General features: G+C 54.3%; 1 protein-coding gene across 3 annotated transcripts in view; it reads left to right on the plus strand.

The window, feature by feature from the left end:
* Positions 1-18,472, plus strand: part of GLP1R (glucagon like peptide 1 receptor) — a 33,933-nt gene extending 15,461 nt beyond the window's left edge. The window contains exons 4-14 of one of the 3 annotated variants that reach the window (XR_004625476.1): positions 746-864; positions 1,227-1,333; positions 4,648-4,801; positions 5,344-5,503; positions 9,903-9,963; positions 10,429-10,498; positions 10,618-10,706; positions 11,037-11,175; positions 12,035-12,076; positions 16,368-16,590; positions 16,756-18,472. Coding sequence is in view for 2 of the 3 variants with exons in the window: in XM_034660655.1 (XP_034516546.1) it covers positions 746-864; positions 1,227-1,333; positions 4,648-4,801; positions 5,344-5,503; positions 9,903-9,963; positions 10,429-10,498; positions 10,618-10,706; positions 11,037-11,175; positions 12,035-12,403 (1,268 nt within the window). In the remaining variant the exon portion in view is untranslated. Of the gene's footprint in view, positions 1-745; positions 865-1,226; positions 1,334-4,647; positions 4,802-5,343; positions 5,504-9,902; positions 9,964-10,428; positions 10,499-10,617; positions 10,707-11,036; positions 11,176-12,034; positions 12,512-16,367; positions 16,667-16,755 lie in introns of those variants that run through there. The other 2 variants (XM_034660656.1, XM_034660655.1) reach the window with 2 other exon arrangements.
* The last annotated feature ends 205 nt before the right edge of the window (positions 18,473-18,677 follow it).

Here is an 18,677-nt window from a genome sequence, read left to right on the forward strand (position 1 = left end):
CCTCCTCTCAGACCCGGAGGTCTCCAGGGGCAGTCTTTATCCCCAATATTCCCATTGAAGGGAGGAGCTGGGTCTTCCCCCTTTGAATGGAGAGTCTCCAAGGGCCGTGCCTCTACCGTTGACATTGTATTCTCTTTAGATCAGGCCACCTTTGAGGATAAGACTGTGTCATTTCCATCAGATTAGGGCTTCATAAAGGCAGGACTGTGTCTCCTCCCTCAGACTGGGGTTCCCTGAGGGCAGGGCTGTGTCTCCCCCTTCAGACTGGGGCTCCCTAAGGCAGGGCTGTGTCTCTTCCTTCATCTCAGGAGCTCTGTGTCCATCTGTTCCAGGGTCTGTACTGTCTGTGGAGTGTTGGAGGGAGGCAGGGCTGAGTCCTGAAGATCGGAAGTCGCAGTGGGTGTCTGTGGAGCCGTCAGGTGGTCAGTGCCAGACCTTGTCAGTAGTGTGACTCGAGGCTAGAAGCAGGATGTGGAAATGGGCTAGAGTTGTCTCATCTCAAAAACATGACTTCATCAGATTGCATCCCAGGGTGGCCCTCAGTGCCTGCCTTTCCTCCCCTGGGCCAAATGGGCACATGGCAAGAGAGGAGGGCCTGAGTGTGTGTGTGTGTGTGTGTGTGTGTGTGTGTGTGTGAGGGGTGTTGCTAACTCCTAGAGGTCAGCCCTGGGTGAGCCCCAGGCAGGGAGGAATGGGGGGCCTGTGGCGTTGGGCCAAGGCACAGCGCCCACGTCTCTCTGCCCAGTGCTGCAGGGCCGCGTGTATCGATTCTGCACGGCCGAGGGCCTGTGGCTGCGCCAGGACAACTCGAGCGCCCCCTGGAGGAACCTGTCAGAGTGTGAGGAGTCCAAGCAAGGGGAGAGAGTGAGTTGAAAATGGGGGCTCTGAGGCAGAGGGGCAGCAGGGTGCCAACGTCCCTGGAGCAGGGATCCCGGGCATCTGCTGGGCTGGTCTGTGGCCATCTTGTCTATCCCCCTGCCCCTGGGGCCTTTGCACACCATGCTCTCTGGGTAGGGGTGATAGGGTGTTCACCCCACTGGCCTCGGGACAAGGCCCTAGAAACCCAAGGACCATGGCCATGTTTTCTTTCTTAGTTCTGGGGTCCCCAGTGCAGCCTGACTTGGGGCCCTGCCTCTGCCCCTGTCCCCTGGGAAAGGGGAAAGAAGGGTGCAGGAGAGGAGGGCGTGGGCTGCCTCACCTGCAGAGTATCTCTCATGTGCACACAGAGCTCCCCAGAGCAGCAGCTCCTGTCCTTTTCCATCATCTATACGGTGGGCTACACACTGTCCTTCTCCGCTCTGGTCATCGCCTCGGCCATCCTCCTGAGCTTCAGGTAAGAAGTGGGGGTCCTGGAGGGGCTGCTTCGTCCCAACTCCCTGCTCTGTCCCCAGTAGATGAGGGAGCACCAAACTAAAGTGACAGCGGGGTAGGTTCTTCTCTAAGAGATCTCTGGGGAGCCTGTCCCCTCCCCTCATACGAGGCTGAAAACACAGGCTAGGACCCTATATACTTGGTCTAATCTCTACCCTATAAAAGTCTGCCTAGAATACCGCAAAAAAGAACAAACACCACACAAGAAATACACAAGGCACATATCCCCCAACCTTAATAGTGGGTGGTAGGTTTCGGGGACATCCTCTCCAGTGAGCATGCGTAGCTTAAGTAAGCAGGAAATTCAGTACAATTTTAGATCAGATCTCAAGGATTTAGAGATTCTGTTCTCTTTGGAGCTTATCAGCACCATGGAAAAGGTCTTCCTTACGTCTAAAGCCTTGATGAGCCATTCCTTCTAGAGGACCATGTTCTTCCCACGCCCTCTGCACTTGGTGGGTGGGTGGGCGGGGGCTGGGTTCAAGGTCAGGAGGGATTCTGAGTGCAGGGACCTCAGGCTACCAGCCAGCAGAAAGAGGACAGGCTTCATTCCTCCTGCTGCCCCCTGGCACCTGGCATAGTGAGTGCTGGGCATATAGTCGGTGCTTAATGCATGCCTTCGTGCAGTGACTATTGCCCCCTTGTATTATGAAGTATTTCAGAGATCCAAAAGTACAGTGGCAGATCCTGATCACTCATGCACTCAATGCCCAGCACAGTCACGCTGCCCTGGGGGGCCCTCCGTGCCACTGCCCGACTCCCCACAACCAGAGGGAGCCCCAAAGGGGCTACTTATAATTCCCATGCATCTCTATACTTCTGCCACATTTGTAGTATCTATAAAAATATGTAGCTGCGGGCTTTGCATATTTTTAATGGCGTGTTGTACATCCCCTTTCGCGATGTTATTTTTGGCCTGGCATGTTTTTGTGAGATTCATTTGTGTTGATTCAGGTAGCTCTGTTTCATTTACTTTAACTGTCACTCCGGACTCTGTTGTATAACGTGCTACAATTTATTTGTTATCATTTTAATGGGTACTTGAGGTTTTCTTTTTTTTTTCTTCTTCTTCTCTGAATTACAAACCTTGCTACAAGGAACATTCTTACTTATGACCCCTTGTGCATTTCTCCTGGGGCACATACCTCTGAGTAGAACTGCCTGGTCTGAAAACCACGTGCTTGTGTTAATTTATTAGGTGAGGTTGCTCTCCAAAGTGGTCATACCGGTTTGCCCTCTTACCAGTAGGAAGCGAGACTTCCCTTTGCTTAACATCCTCACCAATATTTGGTATTTTCACCTAATTGTTGCTAATCTGAACTGTGTGAAGTATCTTGTGATTTTAACTTGCATAGCCCGGATTCCTAGAGAGATCAAGCATTTGTACATGTTTCATTTTGTGAATCATTTAGTCCCATCCCTTGCTTACTTTTTTATTGGCTTGTTTGGCTTCTTCTTCATTATTTTGGCCTTTCATTATATATTCTTGAATCCTAATCCAGGGCATATCCTTCCTTAATTTGTGACTTATTTTTTCACTCCCTTACTGGTGCCTTTTATGCATGGAAGTCCTTAATTTTAATGAAATGAAACATATCAATGTATCCATTTTTACTGATAAAATTTGTCAATAAATGTTATTAATTGATAAAGATTGATTTTGCCAATTGATTACAGAAAACTATCAATTTTTTTTTCCCCAAAGACCAAATTCCTTTATGGTCTCATTTAAGAAATCTTTCCTTATCCTGGGATCATAAGTTTTGTGCATCCCTTCTGGCTCTTAAATCCACCTGGAATTAATTTTTGTCGATGGTGAAATTAAGAGTTTTAATTTTATTTTTTCCATATACACGTCGAGTTCGTTGCTTCAGTACCATTTATGATAGCTCATCCTTTCCCCCGTGGGTTTAGGGCGCTGACTCCGCCATGCAGCGAAAGTTGTCTTTGCTTGGGTTGGTTTCTGTCATCTGTATTCTTGCCCATTGATCTATTTATCTGTCCAATTGTCAATACCATGGGGCCTTACCTACTACAAATTCATTGAAAATCTCGGTTCTCTTATAGTAAAGGCCCCAACTTTACGGTTCTTAGGAGTGTCTGGACTATTCTTGGCCCCTAGTTCTTCATATGTTTTGAGAGTTCCAGGAAAACAAAAAAAACAACCGTGTTGGAATTTTTGGTAGAGCTGTATTGAATTTATCAATTACAGTGGCGAGAATTGCCACTTTCTAAATATCACTATTTAGTGATATTTTGAGAAAGAAAAAGACTCACGTCTTTCTATCCATGAATGTGGGATTTGAAGTCTTCCCTTAACAATTTTAAGCAAGTTTTATTATATTCTCCATAGAGCTCTTGCCCGTCTTCCGTTAGACTTTCTTTCTATGTAGCCAATTAAAAAAATTATACTTTTAAAAATTTACTTTTTAAAAGTCTTTATTGCTGCTTTATATAAACGCATATCAGCAACCTTGCTAGATGAACTCTCCTATCAGTTCTAATAATTTATGTGTAGATTATCTTGGATTCTCTACCAAGATACTCTCCCCTCTACAAATAATGACAGTTTTGTTCCTTTATTTCCAATCCTCATGCATTTTTTCCCTTGCACTCTTCCAGCAGCCAGGATCTGGACTACGATGTTGAATAGATGTGATGATAGCTTTGTAACTCTAGGCAACCCTTATTTTCCTGATTTTGAAGCAAATGCTTATAAAATTTCTCAGTTAAGAACGATGTTTGCTCCCAGTGTGGGTAGATAGCCCTTATCAGGTTAAGAAATGCCCTTGTATTTGCAGTTAGCTATGCGTTTTTACCTGAGAGGATATTGAAATTATGTCTAATACTTTCTGACTTCCTACCATGTGCTTCGCCCGCATCTGCCTCTGTAAGGCAACTTTGAGGCATGTGAGAGGTAGGTCTTTTCCTCAGGAAGCAAAGCTAAGTCTCCACTGGGGAAAGTGGTCCTCACACAGAAATCACTTGGCTTACACATGACTCTGTAGAAAAGAAGATGCGTAGAGAGAAGGACGGTGTGGACGGAGGGTGTCAGGGAGCACACACCTGAAGACTTCATGGAGAGGCAGGACTTACACTGGACCCAAAGAATTTTCGGGGTTATGAGGAAGAAGGGCATTTTCAGAGGAAGAAAAGACAGAAGCATAGTTCCAGAGGCAGAAACTTGCCTGAGGGGCTCATTAGCTGGAGAACTGAAGCTTGGGGAGCGGACGTGTTGGCCATCTTGCCAGGAAGAACCCCTGCTTTCTCCCACAGACACCTGCACTGCACCCGAAACTACATCCACCTGAACCTGTTCGCGTCCTTCATCCTGCGAGCGCTGTCCGTCTTCATCCGGGACGCGGTCCTCAAGTGGATGTACAGCACGGCCCCCCAGCAGCACCAGTGGGACGGGCTCCTCTCCTACCAGGTGTGTGGTGTGTTCAGGAAGGGCCTGGGGAGGGTGGCACGGTCAGTAGCGGCCAGCCTCCCCCATCGCACCCGGGCCTGGTGCAGAGGAAGGCAAGAGCTGCCTCTGCCTGGTCCTCAGGGAGCCCCCAGTCCGATGGGAAAGGGAGTCCACCCTGGGGAGCCCCCAGTCTAAGGAGGTGGACACTCTCCCTGCCCCTAAGGAGTTCTGTCTGGCACAGGAAGTGGACTTTGGAAACGGACCCAGGCTTGACTCCCAGCTCTGCTACTTACTAGCTGTAGAGTTTGGGGCGAGTCACTAACTTCTCTGAGCCTCAGTTTTCTCACCGGTAGTGGGGATAACATCAGCTTCTTCCAGCCCCGGCCGTGATTCAGTGAGCGAAAGCAGGCCAAGTCCCTAGCACTGGCCCTGGCAAGAGGGTGTTAGCTCTCTCCTCCTGCACGCACGGTGGTAGGGTAGCAGCTGGGGCAGGATGGGGAGGGGGGTCAAGAGGGGCAGGCGGCAGAGCTGTTGTCCCCTGGGGACCCCTCCTCTGCCCCCAGGACTCTCTGGGCTGCCGCCTGGTGTTCCTGCTTATGCAGTACTGCGTGGCGGCCAATCACTACTGGCTCCTGGTGGAGGGCGTGTACCTGTACGCGCTGCTGGCCTTCTCTGTCTTCTCCGAGCAGCGCGTCTTCAGGCTCTACCTGGGCCTAGGCTGGGGTAAGGCCCGCCGTCGCTCGGCTCACGCGCCCCTCCCCCCCAACCTGCGACATAGGAGGTGGGAGACCCTGACCTCTCTGGGCACTGCTGCCTTCCGGCTACCCCCCCCACCCCGGGAAGCCAGCGTGGTGCTAAGAACGCGCTGCTGGGCCAGTGGGTCTGGCCCACTGGGTGACTCTCTCCTGGGTGCAGGACCCACTGCAGGGGGCTGCGGTTGCCGTCCCCTTCCTGCAAAACCCTACCCACTTAATGGAAGCAGAGCCCTCCACCCTGTCAGATACCCCACAAACCACTGGCGGCCACGGCGCCGTCCTCAAATACCTCTACTCCTGAGACCCTTGGGGATGGAGACTCGCACCCGGTCCTGAGGGAAATGCAGAGTCCTGGGCCCCAGGGTAGGGGGTCGGGAGGTGAGAGCTGAGGGGCTGTGGCTCTCTCACCCGATGATGATGAAGAGGAGGGCTCAGAGGAGCCTGGCAGGGCAGGGCCGGTCCGCCAGAAGCCCGCGGAGGAGAGGGTGGACCGCGGATGTGCCTGGAGCCCAGCTGGAAATGTTCTAGCCAAAAAAGTTTGAGGAGAACCATTGTGTCTTTTTTTTTTGCTGGAACATTTCTGGTTGTGCTTCTGCCTCTCGCCACGTGGGATTCTGATGAGAACAGGAGCTGAGACCCCTACCCTCGGCAGTCCCCCAGCCCCCACCCCCTGACAGAGAAAACGGATTCAATAGGGCTTACTCTGGAGGGGCCCCCTAGAGCCCCCCAGGGATGGTGCCAGAGAAACCTGCCCTCTGGACCTTCCTAATCTGCCCGTGTCCCTGCCCCCACCACAGGACCCTGACCTCCACCTCGGGCTTGGCATTCATTCGTTCCCTACTGTCACTCCTTCCTTCGCCTGCCTCAGGTTGCTCTGACCACCACAGCCCCGACCTCCGGGGACTTCTCACCTCAGTCAAGGCCACATGATGTGCCCCTCCCATACTGGCTCCTGCCCTGAGCCTTTGCAAGTCTGTCCCCTGTCCAGCCCGCCTCCTCAGGAAGCCTCCACAGGTTGGCTGGCCCTCTCAGCCTCCCTGCCCCCTGTCCTCACCTTGCATTCCTTCCTGCTGGTTTCCCTTCGCCACTTGGCTCTATATGGCCCCATTGTAGAAGGGGGCCTTTTAAGGGGGCTATCAGTATCTCAAAGGCACCGAGGCCCAGAGAGGGCACGGCCTTATAGGCAGAGCAGGCACTGGAACCAGGCCTCCTGACTCCCAGGCCCTGGACCCCTGCTGCCTGTCATGGAAAGTTCTCTTAGTCCCCTGAAGGCCCAGCTGAGCAAGGTCAGGCCTCCGCACAGGTGGGCAGGTGGGCCTGGCCTCTGTGTACAACTCCCTGCTCCCCTCCTTCCCTCCTCCTCCCCCAGGGCCTGCCTCTCCCTGCTCTGCCTTCCTCCCCTCCCAGGCTAGGGCAGTCACCCAGGCAGTGGGCAGCTGGAGAGCCCTGCCGCTAACTGAGGGTGGGTGGGTTAGCTCATTGAGGGGAGCTCTGGGAAGGCCTATCCTTAGGGCAGGGGACCATGTCTGTCCATTCTGGGAAATAGCATCAGCGCTGTTAGTGCCTGTCTCCATGGCGACCTGAGGGCAGGAACAATCAGAGGGACAGTGTGATGTATGCAGAGGAGCGGGGGTGGTTGGTGGAGGGTTGGTGGGGACACATGGCGTCCTAGTGGCTTCTGAGTGGGAAATGGGGGAGGGGTGCCCATCCTTTCCCACCACCTCATGCCGCGGCTCAGGGCTCAGGGTCTGAGGGCGCTCAAGGGTAGGACCTGGGGGACCTGCCTTCCCAATGATAACCCCCTTATCTTGGGGAATTGGGATGAGGAGGTATCGAGAGACACAAAGGGGCGAGGACAGAGGACAGAGAGAAAGATCTGCCGAGAGCTCTGTTGTGGGGCCAGGAGACCGAGCCCACGTGGGGTGCTCGGAAACAACTTTGAACTTCACATGCGAGCAGAAGAATCAAAATGAAAACTCTGACAGAGCTGGGGAGTCCCCAGAAGACATGTCAGCTTCTGCTGCCATCCCGTAGCGGGGTGCCCCCATAACCCACCACAAAAAGGCTGCCCGGGAGGGAGGCAAGGGACAGACGAGGGAATCATTACTTCTCAGGGCGAGTTCTGTGCGTCTTAATTTGGGCATTTTCCCCCCAGCCCGTCTTATTGACTTTCTAAGTCTCGGAAAGATGCAGCCAGCAGGGAGTGTGACATGTTTGCATGTGGCAGAGCCATGCCTGCCTGTTTAAGACTTTGTTAAGGAGAGGCAGATGAATGAATGAAGTTCGCCAGGTCTTGTTGCTAACATGATTGCGCTCCCCAGTCCTGGAGTGGGGTCTCAGGGAGAAAGGACGGCAGGTGGCTGGGGGCGCCCGAGAAGGAGGTTTCCATGGGTGTGCCTGGCTCGGGGAATTGGCAGGTTCTTGCCTGGAGAGTTTCCCTTCTCTCACCGATATATCGTTCCCCTCATCATTCCTTCCTTCCATCCTCTCTGAGCATCTTCTGTGTGGCAGGCTCCGTGCTATGTTCTGAGGCCTTTGGAAGCCTCCCATCCCTTGTGCAGTCTCACAAAGGCTCATTGCTAAAGCATCATGGATGCTCAGAGGTCTGGTGTGTGTGAAAATAAATGACCAAGGAGAAAGCTCTCCGATCAAGAATGCTGGGCAGCTGGGAGCTGCCCTGCTTCCTCCGGCCCCGTCTGCACGCTAATTCCAGGCATGTCACCTGCTCAGGAGCTGCTCTTGAGGACCTGGGTCATGGTGACAGGCTGTGAAGTGGGCTCCACCCTAGAAATGTGCTCTTGGGGGAGACCCCCTCAAGCCACACAGGCATATGCATGGAACCCCCCACCACGCACTCACATCTGTGTCCCCACACCTTAATATGCACATTCTTACCTATCTCAGACCCCTGTACCTCCCACCCTGGGAGAGGCACCCGTAGGGACAGGCATGGAGAGTTGGTGCAGAAAGCCACTGAAGGTGTTTGGCATAGGCGTGGGATGGCAGTCCTGTGTTCTAGTCCCACCTGTGGCCTCTTGAGCTCCTGACTCTTCTCCGTTTGTTGTGAGGATGGGCAGTCCATTTGAAGTCAGCAAACAGATTGAGCCCTCAGGGTGAGCCAAGCACGGAGGCTCTGAAGATGAATGAGGCTCTCTCCTGAAGGAGCTGGAAACCAGTAGAATGAGTTATCTACTGCTGCAGAACAGAAGCCCCCACAACTTAGCTGCTGAAAACAGCCATTCTTCTCACAGTTTCTATGGGCGGGAATCTGGGTTCAATTGAGCTGCATGCCTCTGGCTCAGTCTCCAACAGTGGTGCAGTCGAGCTGTCGCCCTGGGTTGTTGTCACCGCAAGTCTTCACTAGGGTTGGAGGATCCCTCGCAAACTCACTCGCAAGGCTGTCAGGAAGGGTGGGTCCTTGCTGCCTGTTGGCTGGAGGCCTCCTTTCCTCACCACAGGGGCCTCCACGGGCTATCTGAGCACCCTCGTGACCTGGCAACTGGTGTCCCCCAGAGCAAGCGATCAGCTTGAGAGAGAGAGCCCAAGGCAAGCCTTTTATAAGCTTTTAAGACGGTCTTTTATAACCTAGTCTCAGAAATGACATGCCGTCACTTCTGTGTGTATCATCGGTCACGCAGACCGATCTTGACACGGCGTAGGCTACACCACGGTGTGAAAACCAGGAGGTGGGGGCTGCTGGAGGCCTTCCTAGAGGCCGCCTGCCACACCTGTCCAGTCTCAGCTGAGTGGAGAGTGTGAACGTTGGAGCTGCTGTTACCCCGGGCCTGCGCGGTTAGCTGGGCTGTTGGCATCAGGGGCCGGGCCCCTATCTGTACTCCAGGCTTCTGCCAGCCACCTACAGTGCGGTTCGGGCACAGGAAGCTGGAGGGGCTTCCGGCGCCTGCAGGAGTTGACTGAGATGGGCACATTGGGTGAGGCAGGGGGAGAAGGGCATCGGAGGGTTGACCTGTCCCCGCCTCGTCCAACATGTTCTCCACACGCCATGGCCTTGTCCCTCTGTTACTTCAGTGTCTGCATCCTCATGCCTCAGCCAGGACTTGGGGGCAAGCTCCAACAGTGTGCCTGGGAGGGGGGTACTGGTGAGGACAGATACAGCCATAACATGGTGGGATCCTCTCTCCGAGGAAGAGTCCGTGCAGTGGGGCGGGGGTTCATGCTGCCTCCGCTCTCCGGTGCTCCCAGGCCAGCCTAGTTCCACATCTGCTAGGAAGTGGTTTCGTGGTCAGGCAAGGGGAGGGCCTGGAGTGGGGAGAGGCCTGGGGAAGGAGAGACCTCTCGGTGTGCCTGGTGCTGGCTCAGGCCTGCCAGCCCCTCTCCCCGCTCTCTCTTTCCCTCTCTCCTCTTAGGTGTTCCCCTGCTGTTTGTTATTCCTTGGGGTATTGTCAAGTACCTCTATGAGGATGAGGGGTGAGTATCCTGCCCCTGGGTCCCCACCTTCAGTTCCATGGGATTCCTTGGCCCCTGGGGCTCATGGCTACTACCCGTTGGGAGGATAAACCGAGGGATGAAGAGCTGAATTTACAAATTCAGTTCTCTAGTACCCCCTCCCTACCCCTCCCCGGGACTGTGTGATGACACGGTGCTGGGTCCGTGGGGTATGTAGCGGTTTTTCTGTAATAACCGTGAAATGTTTCTGCTGTTTTGTGTATGATGCTAGGCGCACGCATGACTGTGGGTTCATGAAGGGGTTGTGTGTATCTCTCTGTGTGACCATGTATTTAGGACTCTGGGTGTGTGTGTGTGTGTGTGTGGCTTGAAGGACTCTGCATGAGTCTGGGGACTGGTTGTTGGGTAGCTCGTTGTGGCCGTGTTCGTGTGCCCCTGGGCCTGCACCGTGATCTGGGGGCTCTGTGTGTCTCCCTTCCTCTCCAGCTGCTGGACCAGGAACTCCAACATGAATTACTGGCTCATTATCCGGCTGCCCATTCTCTTTGCCATTGGGGTGAGTGATGTGTGGGGGCAGGGGTGGCAGTTCTGGCCGGCCCAGAGATTTTGCGGGAAGGCCTGGACACTGGGTGTTTCGAGAGGGCCTCTAGTCGCTGCCTCCCCTCTGCCCCGCAGGTGAACTTCCTCATCTTTATCCGGGTCATCTGCATTGTGGTGTCCAAACTCAAAGCCAATGTCATGTGCAAGACGGACATCAAGTGCAGGTGATGTGCCTGAGCTGGCTCTGCTGGGCACCCTCGGCCCTTGCTTCTAGGAGACACAGAGAGATCCTGGGGTGCTGAGCTCAGAACCCTGTGTGACCTTCTTCTCCCACCCAGCCCAGCCTGGGACCCCAAGCCTTGTCCTTAGCCTGAACCTGGGCAGCTCCTGGGCTTCTGGGGGTCTTGACCTCGACTTACCCCTGCCAGGCAGCCCAGCCCAGCATATCTGGGGTGGGAGAGTGTCTGTCACCCCTAGATGTGGGGCTGGGGCACAGAAAGGGGAGAAGTGTCCATTGGGAGAGATCCAGAACAATGTCTTCACCCCACCCCCAGACTTGCCAAGTCCACACTGACGCTCATCCCCCTGCTGGGGACCCACGAGGTGGTCTTTGCCTTTGTGATGGATGAGCACGCCCGGGGGACGCTGCGTTTCATCAAGCTGTTCACAGAGCTCTCCTTCACCTCCTTCCAGGTGACTGCACGGCCGGGGTCCTCACTTGCCAAGTCGCAGAGTGGGAGTGGGGCAGGGAGCAGTCAGCACCATGCAGATGGGCACCCTGAGGCCTGGGGGTAAAGTGGGCCATGCCCAGAGTTCCGTGGCTGGAGCAGAGCCAGGGTTAGAATCAGCATCCAGCACCCTCACGTGGGACAGTAAGCCTGCACAGAGGTGGCCGTGGCCATCCCGCCTGGTGTCGCAGCTGCCATCCACTGGGTGGCTACCGGGTGGCAGACACCCCATCAGGGGCTTTGCACACATTGTGCATTTACCCTTGCAGCACCCCAGAAGTGTGCGGGATCACCCGATTTTACAGAGGAGGAAACCGATGCTCGGAGATGTTAAAGCAACATGTGCCAGGTCTCGTGGTTTCTAAAGCCAAGGATTCATCCTCTCCACTAGTGTTAGATGACACTGTAGATGCACGAAAACCTGGTCCCAGCCCCCAGGAGGCCCGTGGGAGGGCCACGCGTGTAGGCCCGTGCATGTGCACATATGTACACACACGCACATCCTAGTCCTGGACCGCTGAGTGTGCTGACCGACTGATGGAGCCGTGGCGGGGAAGATGGCCCGTGATTGGAGGTAGTGAGCTTTCTCGGGTCAAATGTCCTCAAGGACAGGGCGGTGGAAGAGCTTCTGCAATATCTAAGCAAGGGGTCTTCTTGTTTCTCCAGAAAGGAAGGAGAAGGAACCCCCCACTCCGGCTCTGGGTCTGCCTGAGCTGCCCAGTGTGAGGAGGGGGATGTTGGGGCTGGAGCCCCAAGGAATTCGGGTCTCCCTGCAGGGCACCTCCCTCCTGCTTACCCCCTGCTGACATGACTCTTGTTTCCAGGGGCTGATGGTTGCCATCTTGTACTGTTTTGTCAACAATGAGGTAAGACCTAAAATGGGACAGTGGGGACACTTATGGGCTGCTACTGTGCTTATGGGCTGTTCTGGAGTTGTCAGTGGGGACGCCCATCCATCTTTTCAGCTGAAACCGCCTACCCATCCCACAGGCACTAGAGCTGAGGGGGCACCTTGTCCATGCGTTGTATTCTGTGCATGGCCCTCTCTCTCTCTCTCTCTCTCTCTCTCACACACACACACACACACACACACACACACACACACACACACACAGTCATACCCTAATGGATGTGAACTTGGGGAAGACCCAGCCTTGTGTGAAGGGGGTCCCGAGCAAACAGGTGGTGGTTAAAAGACGATTCAACAGCAGACGTGCCCAAGTCACGTGCCTGGGGCTTTAATAATTACTATCTTACTTAGTTGTCACTGCTTCCTCCCTCCCCCCCCAAAAAAAATCCCTGCTAAAATTATGGTTTTGATATGCCCATTTTTCACACATGAGATCATTGGCGATCAGAGAGACTAGGAAACATGCCCCAGGTTTGGCCTGGAAATGGTGGCAGAGCTGGGATTGGAATGCATTCTAACAGAAAGAGACAAGTGCCCACTCCATGTGTGCACCCCACCATGGCAAAGGGGTGCGTTCCTCCAGGGGCTTTCTGCTTGCTGGGGTGGAGGAAGGGGGCTGCTGCTGACCCCCCACACCCTCTCCTGCAGACCCTCCTGGACCATAGCCCTCCCCTCCCCGAGACTGTCAGCCCTGGCAGGAAGAACTGCCTGCGCCTAGGGTGCCTGGGGAAGGCTCCTTCCGCCCAGGTGCCCAGCTCTGCTCTGGAGCAGGTCAGGAGCAGCCCCACACCATCACACTGGATGTCACAAATGCCACAGCTCCACCTCCCCTTCCTTCCAGAAGGGAAACAAGTGACAGTGCTAGATGTGGTGCCAGGGCCATCTGGGGAAGTAGCCGCAAGAGTGATTAACCCCGGCAGGGAGGAGAGGGTGCAAAATCTCCCATTCCAGAGTCGGGGGGGCGGCAACTGAGGACTCTGTTAAATCTATTCAGGCCCAGGTGAGGGTTTCTGTCAGTGAGGCTGGGGCTTCTCAAAGAGCTAGTGCTCTTGGTGTGGCTTCTGTCACTGAGTCTGCTATCCCAGAGTTCAGAGATTTCAAGAGTCTGCATCTTACTTGTGCTATGGGAGTGGGGGACATGGGGGTGGCAGTGGGTGGGGGCCTTGGTATTTCAGGGAGCCATGAGATGGCTCAAAGAGCAATGTAATGCAGTGGGAAAGATGTAGGATGTGGCCTTTGGTGACAGGTCTCTTCTCCCATCCAGGCCCCATTGTGTAATGAGTTGTGTGACTTCGGACAAGTCACATGCCCACAGTTTGACACCTGTTTCTTCTTCTGCAAAGTGGAGTTAAAGATGCTTAGAGCACGTGGATCTCTAAAAGGGAGGGAAACACTTCCCGAGTGCTTACTGTGTATAAAGTGCTCACGTGTTTTATTAAATGCCGTCTGTGTAGCAGGTGTTAGCCTCCTTGTACAGATGAGAAAATTAAGGCTTGGCAAAGTGAAATGAATAGCCCCAGTTCAACAGCTAGAAGGTGGTGCAGCTGGTGGGTTAGTCTCCACTAATGCCTCAGGGCTGCGGGGGCTGGGAAGGGGAGGCAGTGCCAGGCACAGAACGCCCATAGGTGTGTTCTGGCCATTCCTATGGGCCGGTCTCTGAGGGCTGACCGGGCTTCGTGTGGGGTGGGCCGGGGAAGGAGAGGAGGCCGGTGTAGAGGACACTCACAGGGGCCTTGTCCTATAGGCCCTTGATCCATGGGAGGCAGCAGGGTGTACCAGCCCTATTTCTTCCCACCCCCTCATCTGACCTCACAAAGAACTTCTTAAAAAACTGAAGAAAATATTGAGATATGAGGAACCACCAGCTCTGTGGGGGCGCATTCCCCTCAGGAATGGTTCTCAGCCGGAGCGGTGATGTGCTACCTGGCCCTAAGCTCTGCTGCTTTATTTCCCAGGAACAAGGGCAGGGTGGCAGGTGTCCCTGTGCGGGCTGGAGAGAGTGAGGGTCCCTTCTGCCCCTTCTCACCTTCTCGGTCCCTTGCAGTTCCCACTTCCCACTTCTCTCTCCTCTTCCCCAAAACCATGACGGTAACACATGCTCCCCCCCGACACACACACGTGCGAGGCTTCCCGCCACTTCCATGAGAGTCTCCCAGACCCTGGCTGAGTCTCCTGGCAACTCTCTTCCTCAGAGCCCATCGCCCATCAACTCCCCTCTTCATCCACGCCCCAAGGCTGGTCCAGCTTTGTCAGGAGGGAGCAGCGGGCCCACATCCCACTGGGCCCTTAGCAACTAATGACCCCTGAGTCACCAGATCTCCAGCTGGCCTCTCCCGTGGGCTCTCCCAGGCTCATGCCGTGGGGTCTAAGAGACCTGCCCTGTTCAAGTGCACCGCCCAGTTCCCCAGAGACACCTCAGGGCCTGGCTCCTCCAGGCACAAGAACAGACACGTCACCTTCACTGGGCCACAAAGACATACGTGGCTCCGGGGCTGAGATCTCTGTCCACAAAAGCTGTTCTCCAGACCCAGGGTTGCCATGGCAACGCCAGGTACTTGTGACCCGAAAAGAAAAGATGGCCTGGACATGGGTCCTGCATCAGCTACCAGGAGAGCGGGCCTAGGGGAGGGAAAGCCTGGGGGTGGTTCTGCTGTGGCTCATGTCCTCTTACCATGGCTCTGACCCAGGAGCCTGAGTGCCGCTCCCAGCTCTACCACTACCCAGTCGTGCAACTTGGGGCAGTCACTTTGCCTCTCCCCCCAAGTGTAAACAGAAGTGAATGAGCTTCACCCATTCCTCCCAAATCCCAGAGCCTGGGGCCTGGCCAGACAGGATCTCAGAGGCAGTGAGTCAGGTCAACTTAGTGTGAGAGGAGGCGTACCATCCTAAGTGCTGGGACGGGTGTCTGGGATTCTTGGCGTCGCCTCTGCTGTTTCACTGTCATAACTCAGTTGCAGAGGGAGGCCAGTGTCAGAGGCTCGTTTTGTCACTTGCTCCTTCCCTCAGCTCATTTACAAAACACGTGTGAAGGGCCTGCTGCATCTGGGGCACTGTGAGGGGTCCGGGGGTCCCAGATGAGGACGAGGTGGTCCCGGCCCTCGCAGTGCTCCCAGCTGAGTGGGGAGGAGATGCCCCAGAAACCAGCATGAGCTAAAGAGCCCTGGGAGCCAGGATGCCAGTGCTTAGGAGAGCAGCTCTGAGGTCAGCCTGGATGTAGGTTTGGATCCTGGCTGAGAGCGAGGGAAATACTGAAGTACTCCACACCTCGCTCTCTCCACCTTGCAATGGGCAAGAACAACAGGTAACAGGTGCTGCTTCACAGGGTTGCTGCAAACGTTAACTGAAAGAATCTCTGGGAAGTGCTGGGCACGTAGCAAGTGCCCAATAAATGGTGGCTTTTCATGACAGTTGCCATGACAGGGGCTATCGCAGAGGTTCAGGAAAAGTGCTGAGGGTGATGGAGGCCGAAAGGGCAGCACGTATCAGTGCTCTGAGAAGTCCCAGTCCCATTCCTTTTCCTGCCGGTGGACAGGAAACCGCTTTGGTCCCTGAGGTGGCTTCCCAGAGATGTGCCTCAGTTTACCACCTTTCTCTCTGGCCTCCGCAGTTAAGGGCTATGAGACGAGATTGGCCTCCATGTTGCTGCACAAGCAGAGGCCCCGTCAGCCTCAGGTGTCCCCGTCCCCCCTGTTGGCACACTCGCCACATGAGCTTAGCCCGGCAGCGAGCTGGCACGGAGCAGGGCGGCCTCACGCCGGGTCTGCTCTGCCTCCCTCAAGCACCCATGTCTGGGGCCCCCCAAGCCACTGCCCAGGATACCAGGGTGGTCATGGCAGGCAGGCTTGGGCCACCTTGTCTCCACGCTGCTCTGAAGTCAGGCTCTCCCTCCTCCTCGTCTTCTCCCTCCCGGCTCCGGTCTCCCACATTTCTCTCGCTCTCGTTCTTTTCCGTTAAATAAGAGCATGATGGATTGAGAAGGGGACTGAGCTGAGTCACGGAGTTTAGAGATGGAAGAGACCAATTAGATCATCAACCTCATCTCTCTCCTGAGGAGAGGCGGAAAATAGGAGACAACAATAAACAATTTTATTGGGATATTAATTTAGGCGCCTAAGGGCCTTGACTTGTGTCTCTTAATATAATGCCATGGATTTTTTCCCCCCTTCCCTACTAATGCAATAACGGGGCCATTTTGTGGACAGTCGGTTTGCATGATGGCTTTTGTTTGCCTCCTTTTCCCACGGAAGGTCCAGATGGAGTTTCGGAGGAGCTGGGAGCGCTGGCGGCTCAAGCACTTGCACATCCAAAGGGACAGCAGCATGAAGCCCCTCAAGTGCCCCACCAGCAGCCTGAGCAGTGGGGCCACGGCGGGCAGCAGCGTGTACGCAGCCACCTGCCAGGCCTCCTGCAGCTAAGACCCCAGCACCTGCCCTCCCTATGGTCTCGCTGCTGGCGGGCTGGCCATCCCAGGTGGGAGAGCCCGTGCCGGGCCCGGGGGAGGGAGGGACACACGCACGCACGCACCCATCCCTGCTTTCCCTTCCCAAACCCATCAGACAGGCAAATGGGCAGTGCCTCCTGGGACCCGTGGCCACATTTCCTCCAAGGGGAAACAGCTTGCTAATTTGATCACAGTGGCAGGAGGAGAGAAAAACCGATTGCTGCTAAACCGAGGAGGATTTCTTCCCGTGAAGCCACCAGGCCCCTGGGGAACCCCAAGACAGAGCAGCAAATCAGCCCTAGACTCACACTCAAGGTCAACGGCTTATTAGCGGGATTGGGGCGTGCCAGAGGAGATGGTTCTGAAAGAGGCTCATATAACCTCAGACAAACAGAGCATAGGGAACGCGAATCAACTCTGCTTGCCTCTGGTTGGGTCACCGCCGCCCCCACCTCCTCATGAAGGGACACTGTTCCCATGACTGCATTGCTGGTTCATCTTGCCCCCCCATCTCACCACCCAGCTTCTCTGTGGGGGCTTCGCTTGGGTCACGACCAGCAGCTATTTCTAGAAATGGCTGTGGATGCTGTTGAGCATGAATGCTGAGAAGGTGCCTGACGGTTTCCTTTGCTGGTGCCTACTTCTCCCGTGGGTATCTGACCTGCCTAGGTGTCTGCTGCCACTGTGCCCAGGGAACCAGGACAGGGCCTACTGCCCAGGAGCCCAGCTCTCAGAGTGAGCTCTGAATTCTATTCTAGAGATGCTCCAGAATCCTCTGGGGTTCAATGAGGGAACTTCAGGAATGCTTTCACTGGGGGTATAGTGTACCTGCAACTGTTGGGAACCCAGAGGGCCGAGAGCTTTACTTCCACCTCTCTGGGGACAGGTTTTTTATTTGTGACCAGATTATGTATCTTACATGGGAATTTAGGTGTGCCCTCTTAACTTTAAGAGACTTCTGGGGGAAACTACCAGTTGCTACTGTTACCACGGAGGCAGTCTTCCCCTATCCTTGGTTTCTTCTCCTTGAAAGTCCCCCACTTGGGAGCTTGTATATACTTGGTTCATTTTTCTTTATTGCTGTGAACAGTCTGCATGTGCAAATGTGTGATTCTGATTTCTCCCACCTGCTGGAAAAAAAGAACAAAACCATTGTGATTGTGGTGGTGTTGGGGGGAGGGGGTAGTAATGGATTTGACTCAGCCACAGTTAGAGATCATCAGTGTTTTCCCTGCCTCCAGTTTCACCCCATAATCAGTGAGCAGCAGACAGGCTACATAGGGGAAACCCAGATAGAAGGGAGACAGCCATCCCAGGGAGGCTGGCGATGGAGTTTGTGGATGCAAAGGAAGTTTCCAGAGTAGGAGAGAGAGTCCAGACCTTCTAGGAAGGCAGAGAAAGAAGCTTTGGGTGAATTCCTTTATGGGTCCCTTTCTCCCTCCTCCTCCTTTTTAAGTGCTGGAAGACCCTCCCCCAAACCTTGCACCAGACACATTTTCCTGTGCCTCTCAGAGAGGCATGTGATGTACAGGGGAAATAATAATGGGACATAAAACACATCAAGCAGAAAATTTCTTATACTTCAGCTTCAGTGAGGTGTTGTGTCTATGTTAATGGGGAACTTGAACCTCAGGCTAAAGAATTGTGCAGACTGGCTCCTGGAGAAAATGTAGAGAGGTGGGGGAGAGGGGCACCCCTACTTCCCCAGAATGAGGAAGGATTTTCCAACACGCTCCACTCCTTGGCTTTCTCTTTAGAGGAGGAGGGGGAGATGAGCACCCATGAGTTGATGTGGGGTACAGCTCCAGTGCCAGTGTTTCAGTTTTGGATAAACTGGAAGATTTCAAGAATCATTAATACACTGCACAGCAAAAAAAAAAAACAAAAAAAAAAAAAAAAAAAAAAAAAAAACCAGCTTGATATAAGCTGAGAGAAATAAATTATTGTGGGCAGGAGGGATTGTGGGGAGAAAGTGTTTAGTTAGGCACCAGGGGAGCTCAGATAGTGTGGTTTGAACTGTACGTAGAGTTCTTTTCCCAGCTGGTACTGGTGATTCCTGGTCTCAGAAGGCTCGTCACACCCCCATGTCCCAAGGCTTGTGACACTGAGGAACTGT

The sequence above is a fragment of the Ailuropoda melanoleuca genome, chromosome 5 (assembly GCF_002007445.2).
Source record: "Ailuropoda melanoleuca isolate Jingjing chromosome 5, ASM200744v2, whole genome shotgun sequence".
Taxonomy (NCBI): domain Eukaryota; kingdom Metazoa; phylum Chordata; class Mammalia; order Carnivora; family Ursidae; genus Ailuropoda; species Ailuropoda melanoleuca.